Source organism: Tinamus guttatus, unplaced genomic scaffold (genome assembly GCF_059628265.1).
Source record: "Tinamus guttatus ecotype Peru unplaced genomic scaffold, ASM5962826v1 Tinamus_guttatus_pri_ptg000486l, whole genome shotgun sequence".
In the NCBI taxonomy this organism is placed as follows: domain Eukaryota; kingdom Metazoa; phylum Chordata; class Aves; order Tinamiformes; family Tinamidae; genus Tinamus; species Tinamus guttatus.
Window position 1 is genome coordinate 112,122 of NW_028289020.1, and position 23,359 is coordinate 135,480.

Here is a 23,359-nt window from a genome sequence, read left to right on the forward strand (position 1 = left end):
TGACATCTCTTTTTGTAAAAGATGTGCAAAGACCTTTATTTTTCCCCTTCTTTTGTGGCAGCTACGAAAATACACATAAAAAAGATCTATGTTATGATGCGTCTAATTCCAGAAAACTGTGTACGTTAAATCAGGCTAAAGTAACTGTCTGCTTCCTCATTGGTTAAGAATAAGATTTTTACCCAGAAGTGAAAAAAAAAAAAAAAAAAAGATGCTGCCATTTTTGTTTTGTCCAAGAAGCTTTACAAATTGGATTCTTGACCTTTCAGACTAGAGAATGTCATTAAAAAAAAAAAAAAAAAAAAAGAAAGAAAGAAAAGAAAAGAAAAGAAAAAAACCCTAATGATGACCGAAAAAAGCTTTTACCATTCTTAGGCTGGGTTTGCACAATATATTAAATAATCCACATCAGCAGTGCCTGGCATTCTGTCTGACTGCTTTCCCACTTGCTTCTTTTTTTCCTAGCACTCATTTAATTCTATGTTAAGTTGATTTAACTTGGCTATGGCTAAAAGGAACAAAAAGTAATAATTCCTCCTCCATCCCATACCAACTCCGTCAATCCACCCCTCACCCCTTCCCCCCCAAAAAGTGCTTAGTATTATTTCATTTTAACTTCCTGAATTGGCTTGCAACAGGATCAGACGATCGCTCCCTCCCTTGAAAACACACATCTGGAGAAAGAGTAATGTCCCATGCTGACAAAATTATGATTAGATTGATTTAGATCAGCCAAAATGATTGTCAAAATGTGTGCTGACAATTCTCTAACCTCCAGGAGACTGTGACAGTTCATAAGTTCATCAGGAGCTAATACTTCTCATGGACACATTTGTATACTTCTCTAATTCCTCTCCAGGAATTAACCTTCCTAGGCTTCAATCTAGAGCACATGAACCACTTTCATTCCTAAAGATACTTGGGCACAAGAGAGATTTCTAGAATCTGAATTCTGGACAAGAGGGACAAGATTTGGGATCCTTGAGATCACAAGTTGCGTGCTCGCTGCACACACCCAGACAATCTAGCTAACTTGACTTCTAAAGCAGTGTCATCACAAAAGCGTCACAAGTTCTAAAGGATAATAAAATAGCTGATTTAAACTCACTCAACAAAAGTAGTAAGTTTCAGAACTCATGTACCTTACGGTACATGGTGCCTTGGTAGCACAAATTCTCAAGAACTCACTAGACATGCAGAAAAAAAAAGCGTAAATTACTTTTTTTTTAATATACATCAATCTCTCTGGGAGCTGTTATTTTTTAAGCTGGTTTTTGACAGCAATCATCAGTGTGTTCAGCACTTCCTGTTCATACTATTGTACTTAGCTTTATGTAGAAATTAGAGTAGAGGAAACATTCATAATATGAAGAGAACGAGAAAATTAGCTGTTAAAAGGGAAAAGTCACTGCAGGATGCCGTATCAACGATTCATATTTTCACTGGCTCTCAGTTTATTTTCAATGCCAGTTCAAGAGCCTGGTCACAATATTTAAGGTTTTTACTGAACAGGATGCATCCGAGAGTGATTCTCTGTTCACTGCACAATGAGACAGCTGTGTCCCTCTAGGCCACTCGCGTGAGTGTGAAGCTCACAAGACTAGAGATAAAATGTTCTCAGTTGATGACTGTCATTTGATGGAAAAGACACATCACATGAAATAAACAGGGGCTTAGGTCAGATTTCCCTATACCCAGGAAGCGATGGAAGCCAAAAATTAATAATAAAGTAAATAAAAACATAAGCTAACAGCAGTAAACAAAGCTCACCAAGTTTGTAAGCTAAGGGCTTGAAAGCAGAGCCTGTCACTAATTCTTCCATGATTACACCAACCTGAGCAGTGTCTCTGGCGCCCCATTCCATACACCTAATTTATCCTCTAATGGAAAGATAAGGAAGGTAGTGAGAAACAGAGGAACTGAAAGGAGGTGTGGTGTCCCAGGTGGATTTTGTCCCAGTAAACAGCGGAGCACACGGTTTGGATGTGTAGGTGTCTAAATGCTAGAGCTGCCTCTCACAGATTGTGGTAAGAAGCACCTGGAAGGGCAGTTCAGGGTCAGAAAGGGACTTTAACATAGTGTATATACTAATATAAATGTGCTGCATCATTCTTTTTTTTTCTTTTAACTAGAAATAATAGGTTAACATGTTAACATCTTCAGGTGTTTTTACAAGAAAACAGTAGTCATTTTGTTTCCCTTCCTGTAACACTAGTGTCAATTCTCATTTTTTTTTTTTATTTGCTCCAAATTCGCTCTGCGAGGACAATGCTCCCAAGAAAAATAGTGGGAAGAGCTGCTTTGGAATCAACACCAGTTCTGCTGGATAAAACAAATGGCAGGATACGCTTGAAGAGTTACATGGTTGGCAATCGCCACTGAGAATAAAGCGTATAATGCTAATTCTCAGCATGCAGCACGGTGGAATTGAAGCACAGCTGAACGGAGTTGCAGGTATCCCTGTCTACCTTTGAGCTGTACAACCTGACAGGGCAGTGTACCATGGCTTTACATTCAGACTTGTTTTGTTCTTTTCAGCAAGACAGCCCTGAATACAGGATTGAAGGAATTGCTCGTTTGACTCAGCAAGCAAGCTATTAAAGGGACACCACCGGGTCATATATTCTGCAAGTCTGGGGTTTTGTTACAGTATCTTCTTTACAACAGAAATGGAAAGAGGTTTTCTTTTAAGGTTCTAGAGGAAGAATTTTAAATAAATACATTTTGGAATTGAGTCAAAAACTATAAAATCTCCCGGACTTGCTGAGAGACTCTTATCCTTTCTAAGAAGCTATGAGTGACATTCTTTGTGGAGCTTAAAATATTGATTCCTTCTTTATGGATTCCTTGGCTACATCTGTATTAGTAAATATAAGTGTCATAAAAGGGAACTGTCTATACTATTAAGATACTCTGCCTGCTGTGTCTACAGGGTGGGAATGATACATGGGGCACCTTTGGCCAGGGCCAGCTAGTGTCCTGCCAAGCTATTCCTGGAGATGATTCGGAAGTTAGAGAAGCCAGGGATCATAACTGTGTGATTGTTCTGCTTAGAGTAACTTTCTTCCTGGATTTTATCTTTCTGTTGCAGTCCACTGAGTCAAGACAGCATCTTCTCCTCCCCTCCCCGCCCCCCTTCTTTTTTTTTTTTTTTTTTTTTGTGAAAGAGAGCCTTGGTAATTACAGAAGTACATGACTTTTCTGTGCTGCAGGGTAAAAGAGATTAGTGGTATGTATGTGGCCAGACTGTGCTGCTTGGCTTCACGTTCAGGCAACTTTTGCAGTTATAGACACTAAGGCCTATTTGCAAAAAGTAAAGCTTTGAAAAGGTTAATGACAGCATCAGAGCAACTGTGGATATTGACATATTTCCAGCATGGTATGTACACATTTTCTGTGTATCCCTTTACCGGATCCTGCCACAAAGATGCAATAAACTCCATCGACCACCAGCAGCAGTTGGGAGCCACAGCAACTGGGATGGACCCCACTGCAGTCCATAAGGCAGTCATGGGCTGACGTGGACTAGTTGCTTAAGGTATTGCTTTGGTAAAATCCACAGCACACCAACGAAAAAAACAAGTATGCAACTAACTTTAAGCTTACATGTGTCTTACTCCAAAGGAAAGTATTGGTGTATGAGGCAGGAGGTGGAATGCGAGCGAGAAACAATCTGGAAAAATAATCCTTATCAGTTAAAAGGGCAGGGATTTGTTTAATCTTATTAAACAACTATGTGGATATTCCTATGCAGAATTAAAATGGAATTGATTCAGTTTACTCTCAGTCACTTTGGAGGCTATTTAGGCTCAACAAAATTAACTTTATTTTAATCCTGCGTGAGTATATCTATGCAGAGATTTAAAGTAATTTAACTAATGCATGTTAATTTGGACAACTTTTCAGGAATGCTCCTACATAGGAAATAAAAAAAAGGCATTAAAAGATGCACTACAATGAAAAGAAACATAATTATAATAGCCAATATTTATATTCCTGAGTGGAGTTTTGCAATGATAACCCACAAAAGTGCTTTAAAAATATTTTTCCAAGGGTAAGGAAAGGGCAACAAAAAGACATTAAAATATTGTTTTTGTTACTTATCATAATTAATATACCAAACAAAAATTGTCAGAAGTGTATTTCCCCAAAATCCCAGGAAGAGTAAGAATAATAATTAAAAAAAAATCAGAAGGAAGTAGATATGCAAAACTGGTTGTTGTCACTGAATACTAATAATGTTAATACTAACAATACTGATAATACTAATAAAATGTTTTCTCTAGAATATATATATATATACACTATATATATAGTATTATTATATTTTTACTTAACTTACAGTGTTTCTGTTGTGGCCTAAGAAGAAAAATTAAAGATGACATCACATTTCTGCAATATCACTTTTCTGCAGAGATTCATTTTCCAGCTTCTGACTTTGGACACTCAGGCTTACCTACTTCCTTGGGTTGAAAATTGACTTACATAAGAGAAAAGTATATATTAATTAGCAATTTAAGGATTTTTTGCAGTGGACATAACCTATCCAAGAAGGAGAATCATCATGTAAATCAGGAAATGAAAAAGGCTGGTAACATTTGCAAAAACTACAAGAGAGATTTCTGAATTAAAGACGGGACAAATGGCAGTCATAGGACACGCACATCATTTGAGATAATGTGTCATCTATGGCAAAATCTCAAAACTGTACACTCTAAATACTAGCAAAAAAGGCAGGAGAGAGCCTTAACCATATTTCAACAGGAAATAGTAAATAAAACCTTTAGAAATAAAATCCCAATCAGCAGGGCTCACAAAAATTGGCAACCAAACCAAGAACAAATGCTTGTTTGTTTCTGTACAATTTTTAAGGCTATAGAAAGAAGACAAGTGCATTGCCACAACTGGTCTTAAGCAAGGCAATTGATGCAGTAGACATCTTACAGAGGAAGTGAAAAAAATAAAAAATAAAAAAATTGAGTAATACTGTAATTTTAATGGCAAGATACAAATTATATAGGGATGAAGAAGTACATTGCACTTAGAGTAACTTGTCAAAGAGTTCACAAGGGGATAAAAATCACTTACTTGATTTAGTTTTTAGCATTCAATGGACAGGTTCAAATACAATTATCTACATGCCACATTGTAAAGCTGGCCATAACACACTCAATTTCATTGTCTTTGTACAAAAGAAAAAGAAAAAAAAGAATGACTACAGTAACATTGAACTTCAAAAATGGAAACTGCTTGAACATGACAAAGCTTTTTAAAAGGAAATTGAAAAGGACAGCTAAAAGACTGAATGCTTGCAGATAGCATGACAAACTGCTTAAAGTTACTATATTAGGAGCTCAGAGTAACAGTATACCACTTATCAAAAACACTTTAAAAGGACAGAAAAATAGCCAGCATGGCGAAACAGCAGGGTAAAGGAAGCTATTAGAAGTAAAAAGATACCCTTAAGAAAAGGGGGAAGGTATGTACAAATTAGGAAGAGAAAAGCACATGGAATCTAACAAATTAAATGTTCAAACACAGGAGGGCAGGCTGGAAAAGATTTTGAAAATTTGCTTACAATATAATAAGAAATAAGGAGAACTTTTTCAACAAAACCAGGAAAAAAAAAAAAGAAAAAGAAAAAGCCTGCCAGGGAATCAGTGAGCTGACAGAAAATCAGCATATAAAGTAATGCTGAAAGAAGATAAGGTCACAAGCAGCCTCTTCTCCCCTGCCCCATACACACTGGCATTTACAAAGAAGGAGACTAGGGAGATTCCCACGCTGGAGCTATTTTGAGGGGTGGAAACGAGTCAGAAAATCTGTCTGTAGAGGAAAGATTAATAGACTCAGCTTTAGAGAAAAAAAAAGCTAAAATACTCAGCAGCATGTCAGCAGACCAGATGGAACCCAGTTATGAAAACAGAATGTAATACTATCACTTAAATTAGCTTTCGTACCAAACAAATGTAACACGGCAAATGTAGGCAGCAAAAACTAAGAGTGATTGCAAAGAGAACGGATGTCATGTTATTGACAATACAAGAATAAAATGGCCCAGGAGATTCGGTGTCAATAAATGAAGGCAAAGCATATGGTGTAAAACAATCCCTACTCTATATACACAAGCCATCGACTCTAAAAATAGTTATAACCACTAAGAGGACTTCAGCTTCTGGGCAGTTAAATGAAAATGTTTGTTCATTTCTTACAAAGGACTAAGAGAACAGTTGGGAAAAGAAGAAATCTTAGGTAAGGAATTAGACCTTAAAGTGCACAACATTAGTTTGTTTAAATTCATATTTGCCAGTGTCTAGAATTCTGTATGCAGTTCCGCTCATTCCCTTGCTTAAACAGCATAATAGAACTAGGAAGTTAAAAAAAAAAAAAAAAGGATAGAAGATGATCAAAGGTATGAAAAGATTTTTGTAAGAGAAGAGATTAAACATTTTTTAGCTTGGAGAAAACAGAACAAAGGGAAAATATGAAGAGGTATCTGAATCATGAATGTCACTAAGAAGACTTATAGAAAACAATTATTTATTGTTTCTCTTAAAGCAAGGACTGACAGTGAAATTATCATGCAGCAGGTTTCAGCTAACAGAAGTATTTTTTTACATGTGTCAAAGTTGCAGAGTTCATTGCACAGGACATTATAGATGACAAATGTCCAAAAAGCAACCAGACAAGTTAATGGAATATATATTCATTTAGGTTTGATGAAAATCTGTCTTCTTCATATTTTTGCATTCTCTTCTTCAGACCTCTCTCTGCCTCACCTAGGAGTATAGATGTCTTAGAGTCTATATTTCATTGCTGGATAGTGACAGGAGATTCCGGAAAAGAAGTTAGATCTTAAAGTTAGATGCACATTTAAATACTTTTGTGGGATGAAACAAATCAGTTCAAGGGACTTGTGTTACTTTTAGCTTGTATAAACGAAGTGCATATATACGTACAGTTGTCAAAGCCTAGATGGTGAGTGTTACTTCATTGCCTCACAGTAACTCCCACATTTCAACCCTCACACTTCCTAAATGGAGTGGTTTGTATGCTTTTAAATTCTCAGAGATGTATATCTTACATGCTAAACAAAATGTTTAAATCAGTGTGGTAGTCGCTGAATCAGTGCTTACACTGCACCTTCCCGACAGTTTTTATTACTCTTACTTTCATATCCATTATTCTGAATGTCAGGGAGCTATTTTAAGTACTAGCTTACTTCAGCTTAAAAAAAAAAAAAAAGTGTTAAAATATTTACACCAAAAAGTATAAAAAAGTGTTTTAAGAGTTTATTTTCATATAGTCAAGAGTGAAGCTATCAGAAAATAACAATGCTAAGATTAGTATAAGATCTAAATTTGAATCACCTGTATTTTGGCTAAAGAAATACTATCCAAAGGAAATGGCCAAATTTCACAAAGTAAACTGACTATTCTGAAGGAAAAAAAAAAATAAAGAAAATCTAAATGAGATGTTTACACTACTACCATTTATCAGCTGACAAACCTGAAAAAGCAAACACAACAGCAAAAGACAGTCAAAAGTCTTTGACTGATGTACAACACATCAAATTTGCTCTCTGAGACAGTTCTGAGGGCCCCTTATAGAGCTGAATATTTGGTAATAGGGTTACTTCAAAGACGAGAAGTTATGTGACATATTCTTGACAATCTCTTCAATTTGCAAAATCTGCCATTCAATCTTTACCTGTGCAAACTTTGTAAGAAAGCAGAATGTGCTCACCATTAATAACCCTGGTGCTGAATTGCATCGTGTGAGACCAGATCTATACTGTAAAGTATTACTGGCAAAGCTGTGTCACCTAGAAGCGTGGAAAAAAAAAATGACAACTCCAGTTCACAGAGCTATTTTGGCAGAAAACCTTGACATGTACGTAGCTGTATCAATATATATATAGCTTAGTGTATCTCTTTCGGGGACAGAGCATAAAAAAAGGTTTGAAGGAGACTTCTTTGTGCCAGCATGTTCTACGTCTCCAGCAGCTGGCTCTGGCAGGATAGTCAAAAGAGAGAGTGGCAGCTGCTCTCCTAGAGATAAACCTGACCTTACCATCAGCAGCAACACAGCGATTGCAACACGACAGGACAGAACCCCAACTATCTTAAATAAATGTTTACCTAGACCTAATAATATTGTTACTGTATGTTTATGAAATGCCAGTTGACTCTTGAACATATTTGCCAAGGATTAAGAGCTGTTTAAGAATCCACTGATATTTAATGAACATACAAGAACTGTCTTAGATTTAACACGTTAGGTTTAATAAGATCATGAATTACTTCAACTCACTGAATGATAAAAATTTACTGAAGATTAACACTGTGCAAGATACAGATATCTTTTATAAAGGTTAATCCTTAAATTAATATCTTTTTATTCATCCCTTGGTATTTAATTAACATAAAATTATAATAGCTTAAATGGTCAGATAAATATGTTAATTTATTTTGACTTTTAATGGAGGTCCATGTAATCCAAGACCATCTGACCACCTCTTTCTTTTTTTTTTTTTTTATTTGAGGGGGGATTTCAGCACATAGGGCTTTTTAGAATCAAAGGTTGATCTCAGATTCTAATTTTAAATCTCTAACATGTTAATCTTTTTATTTCTGATGTCAGCTATTTGACAAGAAAAAATAAAAATAAATGATTATTTGGCTAAAGGATTAAGAACTATGAGCCTTACGCAGTCATCTAATTTTGTGATTGATTTTGTGATTGATCCCATCATGGAAAACACAGAAAAAGGAACAAGAGCTGTGCAGAGATCATATTTCTCAGGTGGAGGAGAGGATCACCACGTCTATATGATATATCTATCAAAATGGAGAAGATTTGAGGAATAAGTTAACGATGCTGCTGCCAAAACAAACCTGCACCAGAACTATTGACACCATACTGCAATAAAGAGGTACAGAGGTGAAAAGATGGGACAGGTGAAGGCCGTTGAGCAAAAAGCTGGTTCCTGCAAAAGCACCAAACTGCAATTCATCTTTTGTAACTCTAGACATCTATTGAACTACATCTGAGTTAGTCACCTTTTACAGACAACGGAGAGAAACAAGCACTTTGAGTGCATGATTCATCTCAAATAGGTCAAATGAATCATGCTCCACAAGAGCCTGTTTCTCTCCCCGTGAATTCCAAAGAGCTCCTCAACCAATTAACTATAAAGAATTAGGGTGAGTAGCTCAGAGGTAGGTAAGATGGTAGGAGAAATGCACAGGACAAGGTTTCTGATGACCTGTGGACTGTTACGTCTTTCAACAGGGATTGAGAATATAGAGTTTTGGAATGTCAGCATTTTTCATTTCTTAACAAACAAAATCCTGTGAACCAAGACTTCCAGTTTCCTTGTAATTACAGAGGATTAAATAATCTAGAAGAAAATCCAGGTCTTACTTTTTAATCAGTTTTTGAAAGCTAAAATTCTCTATATATTTATATAAACCTCTATTTTCAGGATTTCATTATGATTGGAAAGAGTATTTTTTCACTTTCTAGATATAAGATTATTTTTTACTCTTGCTCTTTTCTCTGGAGAAGATTTAGAGAAGATTCTAGAGAAGATTTCTAGAGAATATCTGGATTTTCCCAATAAAGTAACAAAGACACAAAACCTCTAAATAAAAATACTGCTTCCTGTATATTTTTTAAAACTATCTTATTTTTGTTTATCTACAAAATCCATGCAAAAGAATAAGGATGCCTGACCATGAATAAAAGAATAAATTACATGTTTTCTTTAGTTAACTCATAACAGCAAGCAAAGATTATACCATACTGATATAAAATGGGCAAGCAATGCAAGTCTACTACTCTGATAAGCCTTCACTGCACTTTATCAGGCAAATTGATACTGTGGAAAGTACTGCTACAGTTTAGGCTAATTTAATCACACCTATTATTTAAGACAAAAAAGAAGAAGAAGAGGAAGGAGAAGAAGAGGAGGAAGAAGAAAAACCTCTCATTTGACAGAGGATTAATAAATTCATTGTTTACATAAGGAGAATCAAATTTTCAATGTGAGGAAAGCATCTATATAATAGTTATCTTTTAAGTGTGCTGGTAGAAAGCTTAAAAGCAATATTCTTTTAAATAAACAGCCATATTCTGTTGTCCTATATACTTGTGGAAAACTGCAGAATCTCAAAAAAATTGCAGTCATTTGAAATTAACTTCTGAAGCAATGTCTTTAACATAATCTAAAGAAGCATAATATAAACATAACATAAAGAAATGTTTAGGATTTTAATAAAACTTTATCTTAGTCAATGAATTTAAACAACTCCTAAAATAATTTTTGAATAATGAATTAGTGAAAGGTGTTCAGCCATTTTCTACAACCTGAAGATAAGTTGCATTTCTAGTGATCATTGATGGTCTAACCTGTTGTGAATGTTTTTTCTTGTGTCAAAATAAAAGCAATTTTGACATATCTTTTATTCTCTGCATACCAAGAAAATAATTTGAAAGCACAAAAATGTGTAAAATTGAAATAAAAACATATAAATACAACATTAAAATAAATAACAAATAAATGATCATGTATCCCATGCAAAATATGAGCATTATCTATAGTTTAAAATAAAGAAAAAATACCCAATGATGAAGTCCACAACATTTATAACTCTATGTTCATAATTAGGTTTAAATATCTCACAGGTTGTTATCTCCACAATAAATAAATAAATAAATGAGATATATTTCAGAATAAATCCAAACTATATCGATTCTGTTCTTATGTATAATCTGAGACAGTTTTTACTTCATGCTCCAAGGTTTTTGAAAAATTATTCAAAACATATTTTTTATTATTTTTGGAAGTTTTAATAAATGTTATATATACACGTCCTGAGTTAATGTCATAATATTTGCTTTGGGAACAGTTGCAAACTGTAATGTATTTTATCATAGATAATTATTTCTAATTTCCATAATTATCTATGTTTCTGAACATAGATTTTTAAGAGTGTCTTTGTTTGTTTATTAAAATCCTGAATGACAGAGAAAAATATCTGGTGCAATTTCAGATGATTATTACATAGGTAAAGTCAATTTTTCATGTTTTTTTTTTTTTTTAACTTTTACGGTCAGAGTCATTAGTTGATTACTACTCTGAAGAAGCAAAAAGCAGCACTTCTTGCAGTCAGCAGCACTGACTAGTTAAGATGGGTTTACAGCTTTCTCCAAAGCAGTGAACTCTAGAGAGCTCTCATTGCATTTTTCTTTCTCCTCACTTCATGCATTTCTCCCCAAAAACTTTTTCTATGAACAGGGGTATTTTACCTGAGTACCATGCAGATGTTATTTCCATACTTTTAATATTTTGAATTGAAAAGAAAGAGAGAAAAAAAAAGATGTCTGAGAGTAACAATCAACTTTTCTGCTTTGTGACTAACACCCAAAGGTCTTATTAGCTTGGCACAAATTTTACAAATATTTCAATAAAACTATTTTAATTTGACTTTTTGGAAAATATTTGCCAACTATATAAAAAGAAATCAGGTTAAAATTAAATATAAACTGTTTTCATAAAGTGTCTTGTGGTTTTTATTGTAGAGAAAATATCAGCCCTTTTTAGGACCATCTAGCCAAAAATGGCACAGTTAGGATCACATCATAATATTTGCCACATTACATATGCAAAATTTCTACTGTAAGTAGAATACTGCTTTAAAGGGTTGTGAAGCTGGCACTGTCTGAGATGATTATGAATGTGAAGCATGAATTTTATGTAACTCAGCAGAAAAAAAAAGTTATTTCTTCTTTAAATTAGAAAAAGCAATTTTGGGTAAATGTGTGGACCAAAGTAGGTTCCTTTTATGTGAACTTTGCTTACAACAACATAAAATCATAAGGTTGAGGGACAGAATCCTCAGTTCAAATCAAGCTACCTAAGCACTTCAGACCCAGACAGCAGAAAAGAAATGCCACATACTAAAGCTAATACAGCACATAAAGTTTAGGACTGCTAGCACTCAATAGTGCACACACACTCAATAGCCATTTCCATGGGCCACACAAACTGCAAAAGTGCTACAGAAATCTTATTGTTGCATCAAATAGACTTAGTTCCATTTGTGTTTCTGTTTCTCTTGTTCTGTGCAGTTGAGTCAGAGCTTTTAAAGTTATTTGAATTGTGTGCAATGTGCAACCTAAATTGCATTTTTCAGATACAAAAACTGGGTTTGTTTAGTTTGCCTATAAAAGCTTCATTTGTTTGTTCAAGCTAAAATGGGGTCAGATGGTAAAATACTGTATGAAGAATATAATTCAAAACAGGATTCAAAAAAATTAAGTTCAAAAATACTCTGTAAAAATCCATATTGTACATCCCTGTTATTTTTAAACAGCTAGTGCAACAATACAGTAATATATTATATATACAGATGTGTAGACATATATAGGAAAATTATATATTTGGTACTATACATTATTAACTGCATACTAAAAAAAAAGCTTCATCTTTTGAAATATTGTCTTTAACCATATTACTGGTACACACTAAAGGTATACACTATAGAAAATATTAAAAGATGAAGGATTATAGAAAATTTACTCACACTAACATCCTCATTGATTTATAAGAGATATGTACATAGAGTTAGCATAATCTGGTACTAAATTTTACAAAATAAACTTACATATTTTAAATTAAGTTTGTTTTGTTTTGTTTTCTTGCCACATTATCACTCTGTTATACTGGCCACAGGCTTCTCTCCACTCCACGTTGTAGGGGAAAGCAGATGGAATTAAATGTAGCTTGGCATGCTGCACGGGGCAGCCATGGAGCAATATTTTTTTAGTACCACTACCAGTTCCATATATATTAGAGATAAAATACAAAAAGGGGCATGTCACCTTCAGGAAGGGGTAGCAGTCAGGGAACATCTGTTATACATGCAGCGTTCCCTGTAGATAGAACTGAAACGTGATAAAATATGAATCAAAAGTTCCCTATGCACGGAGGTGCATTAAGTCCCGTTCGTGCCATATGAAAGCCACTTGGGGAAGGGAGGTTATTTAAGTGCGGCAGCTGGAATAGGAGAAAGCAGCAGCAGGAACTGGAAACCAGCTGTTCTCCATTCTGGAAATAAAGATGGGCAGTAGCCACACATCAACAGGGATGAGATAAAGTTTCTCTGAGCAATAATTAGTTAATCACATTGCAGCTCTGTGTCTGAGCAAAGTCCTCTTTAGATGTTAAATAGTGGTATGATATACTATGGATTCTTGTTACAAAGCCCGACATAAGCCACATTTCTTGCAATTCTCCAATATGTTTAACTCTTCCCATAAAAGATTATGTTCACAGACAACAGGCTGTAGGAGAGATGGGAATAAATATTCCCTTTCAGAACATTTTTTTACTCAGGACTGGACAGTACAGCTCATCATCACCTTTAATTAGCCTCATAAAAAGCAGGGCTTGAGTGGATCTGGTAGACTAAAATAAAACTGGATTATCACAGACAGACATGTATTTAATCTTTTCTTCACACAAACAAACAAACCCAAAAAACCTACATGAAAGGGTATTCTATAACTTACATAGGTACCTTGTTCCTGCACTTAACTATCTTTATAGCAAAGTTCTTCCTCATATTTAACCTAAATAGCTCTCACTGCAAATTAAACATACACTTTGTGCCTTGTTTACCAAAAATAAAGAAAAAAAAAGCAGCATCGCATTTTAATAGTTTTTTTATACAAAGCCTTTTATTGTTTCCCCTCAGTCCTTATTCTTTTAAATAAATATAAATTCCAAACAAACACAATTCTTTAAAATTTCACCTACAGAACACATTTCATAGATCTCTCATCATTTTTTTTCTGCTATTCTTCTTTCCTGTTGCTTTTGAATTTATCTAGACTTTCCTTAAAATATTCCCATAAACTGGGAGTGGGAGTTGTGTGACTAACTAAAGTGCACTGCAACTCTGCCCCCATTTAAGTTATTCCACTTTCTTTTCTGTGTAAATGAAGACATACAAGGAAAGTCATATGACCACAGGACACTGACAAAGGGCCAGGAAAAGGATGGACAGGAGTTTTGTGCACAGAAATTAGAAGATGCTCCTTGATCCAGAAAAACACAATATAGTTAGTATTATTCCAGCATTGCTAGATGGAGTAATTCACTCCCAGCTCTTACTTAAGACATTTCTGTTGATATGTTTGCTTATTTGTTCCCCAGATTGACAGAAAGCCATTATTAACTAAAATTCAAATTCGGGTTTTCTACTAACATGCATTAGCTTCACAGTAAATTTCTTTCATGTGACTGGAAGAACGTGCCAAATCTTTACTAATATCTCTGTCTAACATATCTACATATTTTGTTGGCTTTATATGTAGAATATTTTGATGATACTAAATATTCCTCTAATATATGAATATATGCTGTAAATTTTTCATTAACAAAAGTAAGCACAGTCAGAGAACATCCATTTATAACCCAGAGAAATGCATGAAGCCTGAAACAATGAAAACTATCTATTTTCTGGTTTCCTCGTTTCCAAAGTTGTTGATCTTTCTATGCCCCCACTTTTCTTTCAATTTATAAAAAGAGTCTGAAAAGAACAATTGTTAGCTGAAGATAATGCTTTTGACACAGAAGCACCTCATCTTAGAGAGAACGGCAAGTTCTTCTCTTGCTCTTCTTGTGGGAATAAAGCAAAAAGATAACTTATGGATTCTAAGACTTCCAAGAACAAACTGCAGTACAAAGACTGAGCTCAGCCCCAGGAAAAGCAGTTTCAAAACAGAGAGTACAGAAAGCCAATACTGAGGCTTAGACTAGTGAAAAGGGAGGGATATTCTGCTTTGTTGCCTCTCTAGCACAGAATGAAAAAAACCAGCACCAACAGCTAGAGCGCCCAAACGTTATAATTTACACTCACATTTCAGACTTCCAGTTACCACAGGCTAGTGATCTTGAAGTACTTCTTATGCATTTATTTACGAATAAGCACATCAAAGAAATCACTTCAGAATTTTATTAATACTTATACTGGTCAAGTTTAAACATTTTCAGGAATTAATAAGATATGTGTCTATATATCTGGCAGTGATGCTTTGTATAGCCTATGAAAACACAAGATATAGGGCAAAAATATAGACAAATTTCAACAAATGATTTAAAGCGTTACTATAAAACAAGAAGAAATAATGGGCAAAAATGAAGTTGCCTGAAAAAAAAATGTGGCATACACACCAAATAGTGCATAAATTAAGCAAAGGTGAATATATATAATAAATTCTTGTGTCTCAATGAGATTTTTGTATGCCCACAGACACAGGAAGTTCTTTCTTTATGTTTTGTCAGTTATAGAATTTCACAGTAATTCACAACTAGGTGCATTCATTAAATGTGGGACATGCTATTCACCAAATTTCACTACTACTAGATACATCATGATAATAATCTGAAAAATGATAAAACATGCACCTGATTTTATATATACATATACATACATTTAGCTAAACTGAACTCCAGCTAGGAAAGACAGGATAATCAGTAATAACAGGTGGCAATAATAGGCTCTATTCAAAATGAATTCACTGGCCCTTCCACAGCCAAAAGGTTTGCATTCATTTACCATTTTGTGTCAACGAAGACGGATAAAAGTAAGTAGTAGAGATATTAAGCTAATCTATCCCTTCCTCATTAGGATGCCACTTCACATCCTTTTTTGACTTCTTCTAAGACATGCATGTGTTTCCTCAGACTTTCCTCATCTGGCTGGCTTTGCCTGAGCTCCTAAGCTGTCAGTATGGGCACAGAGTACCCCATGGAGGGAAGCCACACATCAAAACTCTCTCATCTCTAAAGAAGAGTCACCAAAAGAAATCTGTCTCTGTTTCTAAGCACACCTGATTATCATTTAACCTGACATCCCAAAGTGTGATTCAAGAACACAAATTCATCATTGAAATAACTGAGATAAAAAATGAACCCAGTTAAAATGGTAGACTAGCATGCAATCTAAAAATAAAATGTATTAACCAAAAGATATTCAACCTATAGGCACTTCAGAGAAAAAAAAATAACTTTAATCCTCTGAGTAAATAAAATTTGGTAGCAGGACAAACGTAGTCTTTACTTTGTCCAAATCCACTGTACAATTCAATCAATATATAACACAGAGCAACGGATGTATCATAAGGCATTGGGTGAGAAAGACTGAGACGATCACCTGCACAACAGGCAACTGAATTGCATTCCTCTGTTTAGCTCATTAACTTAGGTTCATTATCCTGGACGTTTAAGGATTTTAACATCCTTAGAAAAAGGACGTTACAGAACATTGGAAGCCAAAGTATTTGTATTGCCTAGCTCAGCTCAGTCAAGGAAGTCTGCAGAAAGACTTAGTTTTTTCTCATTTTATTTAGACAAGTTTTAAAGGAATGTTTATTGATACATATATTAAGACCAATGTGCCTACAAGATCATTTTTTTCCTGATTACTCATCTAACTAAAATTGCAACATATTCATTTGAAGGTTAAATACCAATAGAAGTTTCAATATTCTCATTCGCAATAGACTTTACAAGAAGGATGCGACCAATAACAATGCTGCTAATTCTCTCAAATTCAGAATTACTGGTTTATTGAGCAATCTACTCACAGAAGAAAAGTAGGAAGGAACTGCTGATGCTAGTCAAAATGTCATAATGAATTGTTGAATGCACTGAAGTGGACACAAAACTAATAAACTAATATGAGTATGGCCCTTTTCTTCATAAAAATCTACAATTCTACAGAAATTTTTAGTCACAAATTAAAATTCCCAGTATTATAATGAGTTTATATATACATATATATATCTCCAGGTTTCGGAACCCATTTGGTCAAGCAGAATGAGTTGACAGAATAGATAACAGGGTGCCCAAAGTGGAAAAAAAAAATCTAATTTCTTGTGGGATTTATCTGACTGTTTTTAGAGTTTACAGCTCCAGAAACAAGATAGAAAGTCAGAATAAGGCAAAGAAATAAGTTCTCAATATAAGTAAGCTGCTGTTGTTGATCTGGAGGACACTTAATTAGATAAAAGTGAAGACTGGAGGTTGCATGTGCAAGTCCTGACATACAACAAGATAGTGTCTTACCTGGCTATGTTAGGGGCAACCAAGTTGGAATGGATGAAGGTCTTGAACATAAAGATTCCTAGATGGTGTCAGAGCAAGGTGAACAGAACAAAAGCTGTCAGAACAACAGTGACAGTTATTTGTATTCTGGGCACAGAGTGTGTGATGGGAGATGGTTTGTCCAAGGGGGAGAAAAAAAAAAAAAAAAAAACTATGGGAGAAAGCAGTGTTGAACAAAATATTCCACAGGTCTCCCAGGTCTCCCAGCCTCATTCGGTGTCTCAGCAGAGACCATCACCATCTCTGAGAACTTTGAAAGGAGATATTTCTCCACATTCTCCACGTTTCATTATCTCATTAAACTGATGCGCTTATGAAAGAACCCATCATCCCCAGTGGCATGGAAAGCATTGGTGATCATGTCAAGCAGCAGAAATTTGTCTGATGAACTTTCTGCACTGCTCAGTCTAGACTGATTCTCACTCTGTTAAACAGAATGGATTTTAATTATCCTAAAGATCTGAAGAGTTATAGCAAGGAACTCAATGAATAGTTCAGAAAACTTCTGATAATTTCTATTCTGCTGTTGATGGGTAATGTAGGAGAGTAGATTTCAAGCATCTAATGTGCTAATAAACTGAGACTGTAAACATACAAGCTACTGGAGGCTCATTCCATGTACAAGCATGTTAAAAGCATTCATGAAGACTTTGGAATATTGATGCAGTTACATGCTGGACTACATCCATTGTGATGTACATGCATTTTTGTCATTATGATAAAGAAATAAGTATGATATTTTTCAGTGGTATTTAGTATCCCTTATTTTTCTTTCTGAGAATTTATTCCAGTCCTTTTATACTACTTATCTATATCTTAGAACAAAACTGCAGTCTTCTACAGAGAAGCCTGATAGGGAAGACCAGTGCCTTAGTGGAGTCTCCGACACCAACTGCACGGCTTTCTTTTACTCTTTTCTCCAAGGAGGCGCCTCTGTTTTTCGCTTTATTCTCAGGATTCGTGCTACTGTTGACGAGGCAACGAGGCAATGTAGAAATGCCCCCTCTACGGGATTCAAGCGTGAATGGCAAGCAAACCTTTCAAAGCCAGACATCAGGCTTATGATGAGAAAGTAGCAGTGAGAAAGCAAAAACTAAACAACTAAGCTACTGAATTCAGATCTTGGATATTTCTAAAAACAGCATGAAAATGTAACTTTATGTTAAAAAATATAGAAAGCACAGACAGCACAAAACAAAAGAAAAAGGAAGAAAAAATCTATGGGGAAATCAGACAATGATTTACAAATACCTAAAAAAGAAAAAAAAAAGTCTCTGTATAATACAATAAACTTGTTCACTAAGAAAAGTATCGAGTACACCTCTCGCTGTTGTACTATGCATTTGTAGATATCATTTATGGCTTACGATATCATTTTCAGCTCTGGATATCTCTTCAAGACATACAAATTATTGCTGCTATGTTTAAGCTATAGCAAACAAAAAGATTGCTCTGTTATGTGAATATGCAGTGTGAATACTATATGCTATGTCATGTGCTCCAAACAGGAATTTGGGGGTTACCTGGCAGAGGTAATCAAAACTATTATTTCTTATAATACTTGTAACAAGTAGGGCAATCTCAAACTGTGATAACTAGTCTCAGCAGGATAATAAAAAGAGAGCTAAACAAAACAAATTTAGCTAAAACCATTCTATTGAAAGAGCAGCAGGCATGCGGAAGAAGCTGCTTAGTAATACAACTGAATCGGATAGCATAAGCAAGCTTAAGAGACGGCTAGATATTTTTTATGCAGAAAGTGGATTGAAATTCAGAGCCGAAGGATATATGGTTGGGATAACTAAAAGGGGACATATTTTAACGTAAGACTTACTCTCCCAATAACTTTTCAGGTCTCCTCCCCCCCGCCCCGACCCTGGTCTGTTCTTTCTATCAAATGTAACTGTGGAGCTTTCATTAGCATTTGATTGCTGGTGCAGCTGCTGCAGTGCTACAGACAGAATTTTTGACTATCACTTAATTTTCAAGTTCTCTAGACTCAAGTTGCTTAAAACTGTAGTTTTAAATAATGCTGGTATTCTTATTACTGCCATGGGTAAAGCTGGACTGGTGAAAATAGTTTGGAATTACATACAGAAGATTTCAAACTCAGACTAAAGTCACTTTTTAATTCAGGAAGCTGAACTCAAGATCCTGACTCTACAGTGACATCCTGATCATTTTCAAAAATATCAGAAGAGCTGCTGTCCCCTCCTAACTATCATCTTTCTAACAGCAAAGGTTGCAGTACTTTAAACAGCTTTCAAAAACAATGAACAACCCTGAAAATTTGGTACAAAATAACAAGTTCCTATCCTTGGACATGAACCAGATGATGACAGAATCGGAACTTTTGATATTGTTTCAAGTCCTACTACAGACTATTGTTTCTGGCAAGTTGTCCAAATTCTTTGCTTGGAAATTATTTTTTCTCTAAGAAAATGCAATCCTTTTCCTATCCTAATCACACACCTTATGTTTCTAAACCTCCTTCAGCCTGGCTTATCATCAGAGAAAGCAATTTTGTTTATCTGCTTTTAAAGGAGAAAAGTTACGTCAGGCTGCAGTTCCCTAATCAGACAAGCAATTGCTGATTTCACTGGAAACACCACATTACACCACCTTCATCATTGCAACGATCGGTAACCCCTGAAGGTCTTCACTGCAGGTTCAGTTTTCATAATATGCCAATGGTCTTAGCACGCACTTGAGACGGAAGAATTCATAAAACAAATGGGTATCATTAACATTTGTAATTATATTTGGGGGAAAAAAAAGAAAAAGTTTATCCCCATATACTAAACTATTGGATATTTTTTCAGTAAAAAACACATAAGCACCTGCTGCTGTAGTTCATTGGCTGATAGTATTTAACATTCACAGTTCAATATATGTATAATAACAATCTGAGGAATTACTATGAGCCAATTGCGTCAGGCTTTTTTTGATGAATAGGACTCTTCATCCAGACATGACGACAACTGCAAGCCTCCAAATAGCTCTTTGCATTATAATGAAAAAAAAAAGCAATAGCAATAGTTGACTTGATCTGCTTACTAATGTTTTCACATTTTGACCAGGAGCAGGCTTCGTGCCATTGCATGAACTGCAATACTATGAACTCTGGCTACAGGCCTTTTCTATTAATAAATAAATAAATAAAAATCTGTTTTATTTGGAGTACTAAACAATTATCCTGATCAAAACTTTTTAAAATTGTAGAATTCTTTGCTTTTTATGTAAGCATGTAGCAATCCAGAGATTTTGACTTTTTCTAATACAAAACTGAGAAACTTATATCCACAGACAGTTTCTTAAAAAAAAAAAAAAAAAGTTTAGTACAGCATCTTTATACAGATCAATGTCCAATTATAAGCAAAGAGTGGCTGTGGCAAAAGGTCAGGAAAAATTAATCCTTCTGGCATTTATGAGTTTGAAAACAACTCATGTGAGGTCAACCCTCCAATATACACAGAATAAATTAAGGCTGTAGCATTCTAAATATTCTGCCCAGAAAATAAATAAATAAATAAATTTCAATCACAACATGATCAGAAATATGAACATATATACTTCCTGATGATTGTACTACCGACCAGACCAGGCTAGAGGCAAAATCTAGTTCCAATGAATCAACAACTAATATAAAGCTTATAAAGTATTTCTGCTCAATTATAAACATAAGTTTTCATTAAGTCTGACTGACTTACTCATTCTTTTCAAAGTCTTTAATACTGAATCATCTCCCAAGCAGCAAATGAAAATAATAGCAAATACACAAAACAATTCAAAATAATTCAGTTGTACACTTTCTTGTGGCTTTCAGTCTAGAAACAAACAAACAAAAAAAATTCAAAGCTAGAGTGTTTGGTTTATCTGCAGCTTTTAAGAATTGTGCTTATTTTAAAATAAAAAATCTCATAATTAATTAACACATTTGGAAAAAAAATGAATTGGACACAGACTTTGAGGAAATAAACATACTTATTTGGTAGAATGGATGATTGTAGAGAGCATTGCTGTTCGCATGATATAAGCTGTTTAGCTATTTTACAGATGCTTATTTTTGATTCCTTCATAGGGTGTGAATGAAATTATACTGAAAATCAGATTACGCTATTATTTGACACTTCTCAAACTACCATTAATCACGAAATCAACATTACAAATTGCCGTGAAATGAAAACATCTCCTATCCATTTTCACTATTGTCTGATATCCTGAGTGTTGTCTCTTTTCCTCTTCTGCAAACTACATGAAGAGCACAAAAGACTGGGATCCTTTTTATCTGTAGTAATCCTGCCTAGTTTGAATTTTGAAATCCAGCTTTGGCAGAGGGCTGTATATAATATATTACAGGTAATGACAGCGAAGCTTAAGTATATTCTAATCATTTTAGAAAAGTCTACTTTGGAAAAAAAAAAAAAAACCTTCATTTCATTTTTCCCCTGATTTTTCTGAATGATAGCAAACACTCTTTGCTCTGGGCTAGCTGCAAGATTTACTGTTTTCTCTGATAGTATTATCAGAGGGCTATTCTGCCCTGATAAACTGCCACTGCAATACTAATGGGTTTATAATGATTGCTTAAACTTTACACTCTGCAAGCATGGGAGGCTTCACTCACCTTGTTCAAGTGGCTGGCTTTTAGTTGAAGCAGTTTTCATCTTGAGTGCCTCCCTAACAGACATGTCACAGCAGGAGCCTTTGTTAGTGTCTTGGTCACTGTCAGCCTGATCACTGTCCCCATGCCCGCTGTCCCTCAAGCTGGCTCTTTCTGGATCCTTGAACGTGGAGCTACTGAAATACATATTAAAAAAAAAGAAAAAAAGGAAAAGAAAATAAAAAGAGAGAAAGAGAAAAAAGAAAGATAGAGTTGTATTTACTTGTTCTAAGTTGAATTGTACTCTCTGGCAAAGCAATTTTGACAAGAATGCAAATGGGGAAGCCGAGAAAGTTATTTAATAGGCCTTACCTTTGAACAAACTGCTGCCTGCTGCCCATGTAATTGGGCTCTGCGGGAAAATTGTCTGTCTGTGAAAGAGAAGGAAAAAAATACGTATAGTTGTACACTGGACAAATCTCCTGCAGAGCAACAAGATTTCCTAGAGGAGAAATGATTAATAATTCAAAATTTCCCTTAATCTTCAGATTTGTACATTTTAATTAAATTGGAAAATGCTGGCATGTAATTATGTGCTCAGAACAATTAAATGATTCCGGTCCACAAATTACCTGCTAAAGTAAACAATGAGGCTCCAGTAAGTGGCATTCTCTGTTAGCAACCTGACAGATGACACTGTTTATGTTTTTTCATTAGTTAGATATTAAGACTGATGGTTATTGAAAATGAGAGAAAAAAAGACTTTTGCATATTACAAAAGTGAATTATTCAATAATACTAATTTTTAATCATAATTACATCATCTGCTGGGATTCTGAGGCCCTTACCGCTGTAATGCAATTTCATATATTACTATATTATTTTTGAAACACAAAAACAACAAAATTAAAAAAGTTTGTGGCTTATAAGCTCTTTTTTAATGCTACTGGAGAAAATGTAAGTTTTAAAAAACATATTTTTTCTCTCTCTAATTTTCATCAGTATTAATAGCTGTATTTGAGCAATGCAAACCACATGCAAACAAGAACATTAAATGATTGTTGTAGACAAGTAGTTTTTAAAAGAAGATACTTAACTATTAAGTCTGCCATGAGTATATTTTTAGCTGCATGAGCTAAGTAACTGCAGAAGCAGAAGTATTTACAGCATCCAGCCCAACATGGAGCTCTGCCAAGGGGAACTGAATTCCCCTTGTGTCATCAGCTAAAGTTCTTTGGGAGAAAGAGAGACTGAATCTTTCACAAAACTCCATATACTGTACATTCATGCACGCCACTCCTTGCAGCTGACCTCGCGACAGAGCTCCTACTGTTTCCTGCATCACTTCATATCACGCCATTACGCGTTGCAGAAGCTCCGAGTTTTGCAACGGTGTCTAATTATTAGCACTCAATTAACGGAGCAGAGGGTCCAAGGCGAGGTTTAATGTTGCACAAGTGTTTACATAAATGACTGGTCTCTTAGATATTTGTTTTCCCTACAGCTTCCAGCTTCATTCTTTAGCCCTGTTTTTTCTTTTTCTTTTTTCTTCTAATAGGCAGATAGTAAGTGGAAAT

General features: G+C 34.9%; 1 protein-coding gene across 3 annotated transcripts in view; it reads right to left on the reverse strand.

Moving 5' to 3' along the window:
• PCDH17 (protocadherin 17) overlaps nt 1-23,359 on the reverse strand; it is an 81,284-nt gene that overhangs the window by 32,744 nt on the left and 25,181 nt on the right. For 2 of the 3 annotated variants that reach the window (XM_088533153.1, XM_088533155.1), the window contains exons 2-3: nt 22,155-22,213; nt 21,807-21,979 (exon numbers count right to left, since the gene is read on the reverse strand). In XM_088533153.1, coding sequence (XP_088389279.1) covers nt 21,807-21,979; nt 22,155-22,213 — 232 coding nt within the window. The remainder of the gene's footprint in view (nt 1-21,806; nt 21,980-22,154; nt 22,214-23,359) is intronic. The other variant, XM_088533154.1, reaches the window with a different exon arrangement.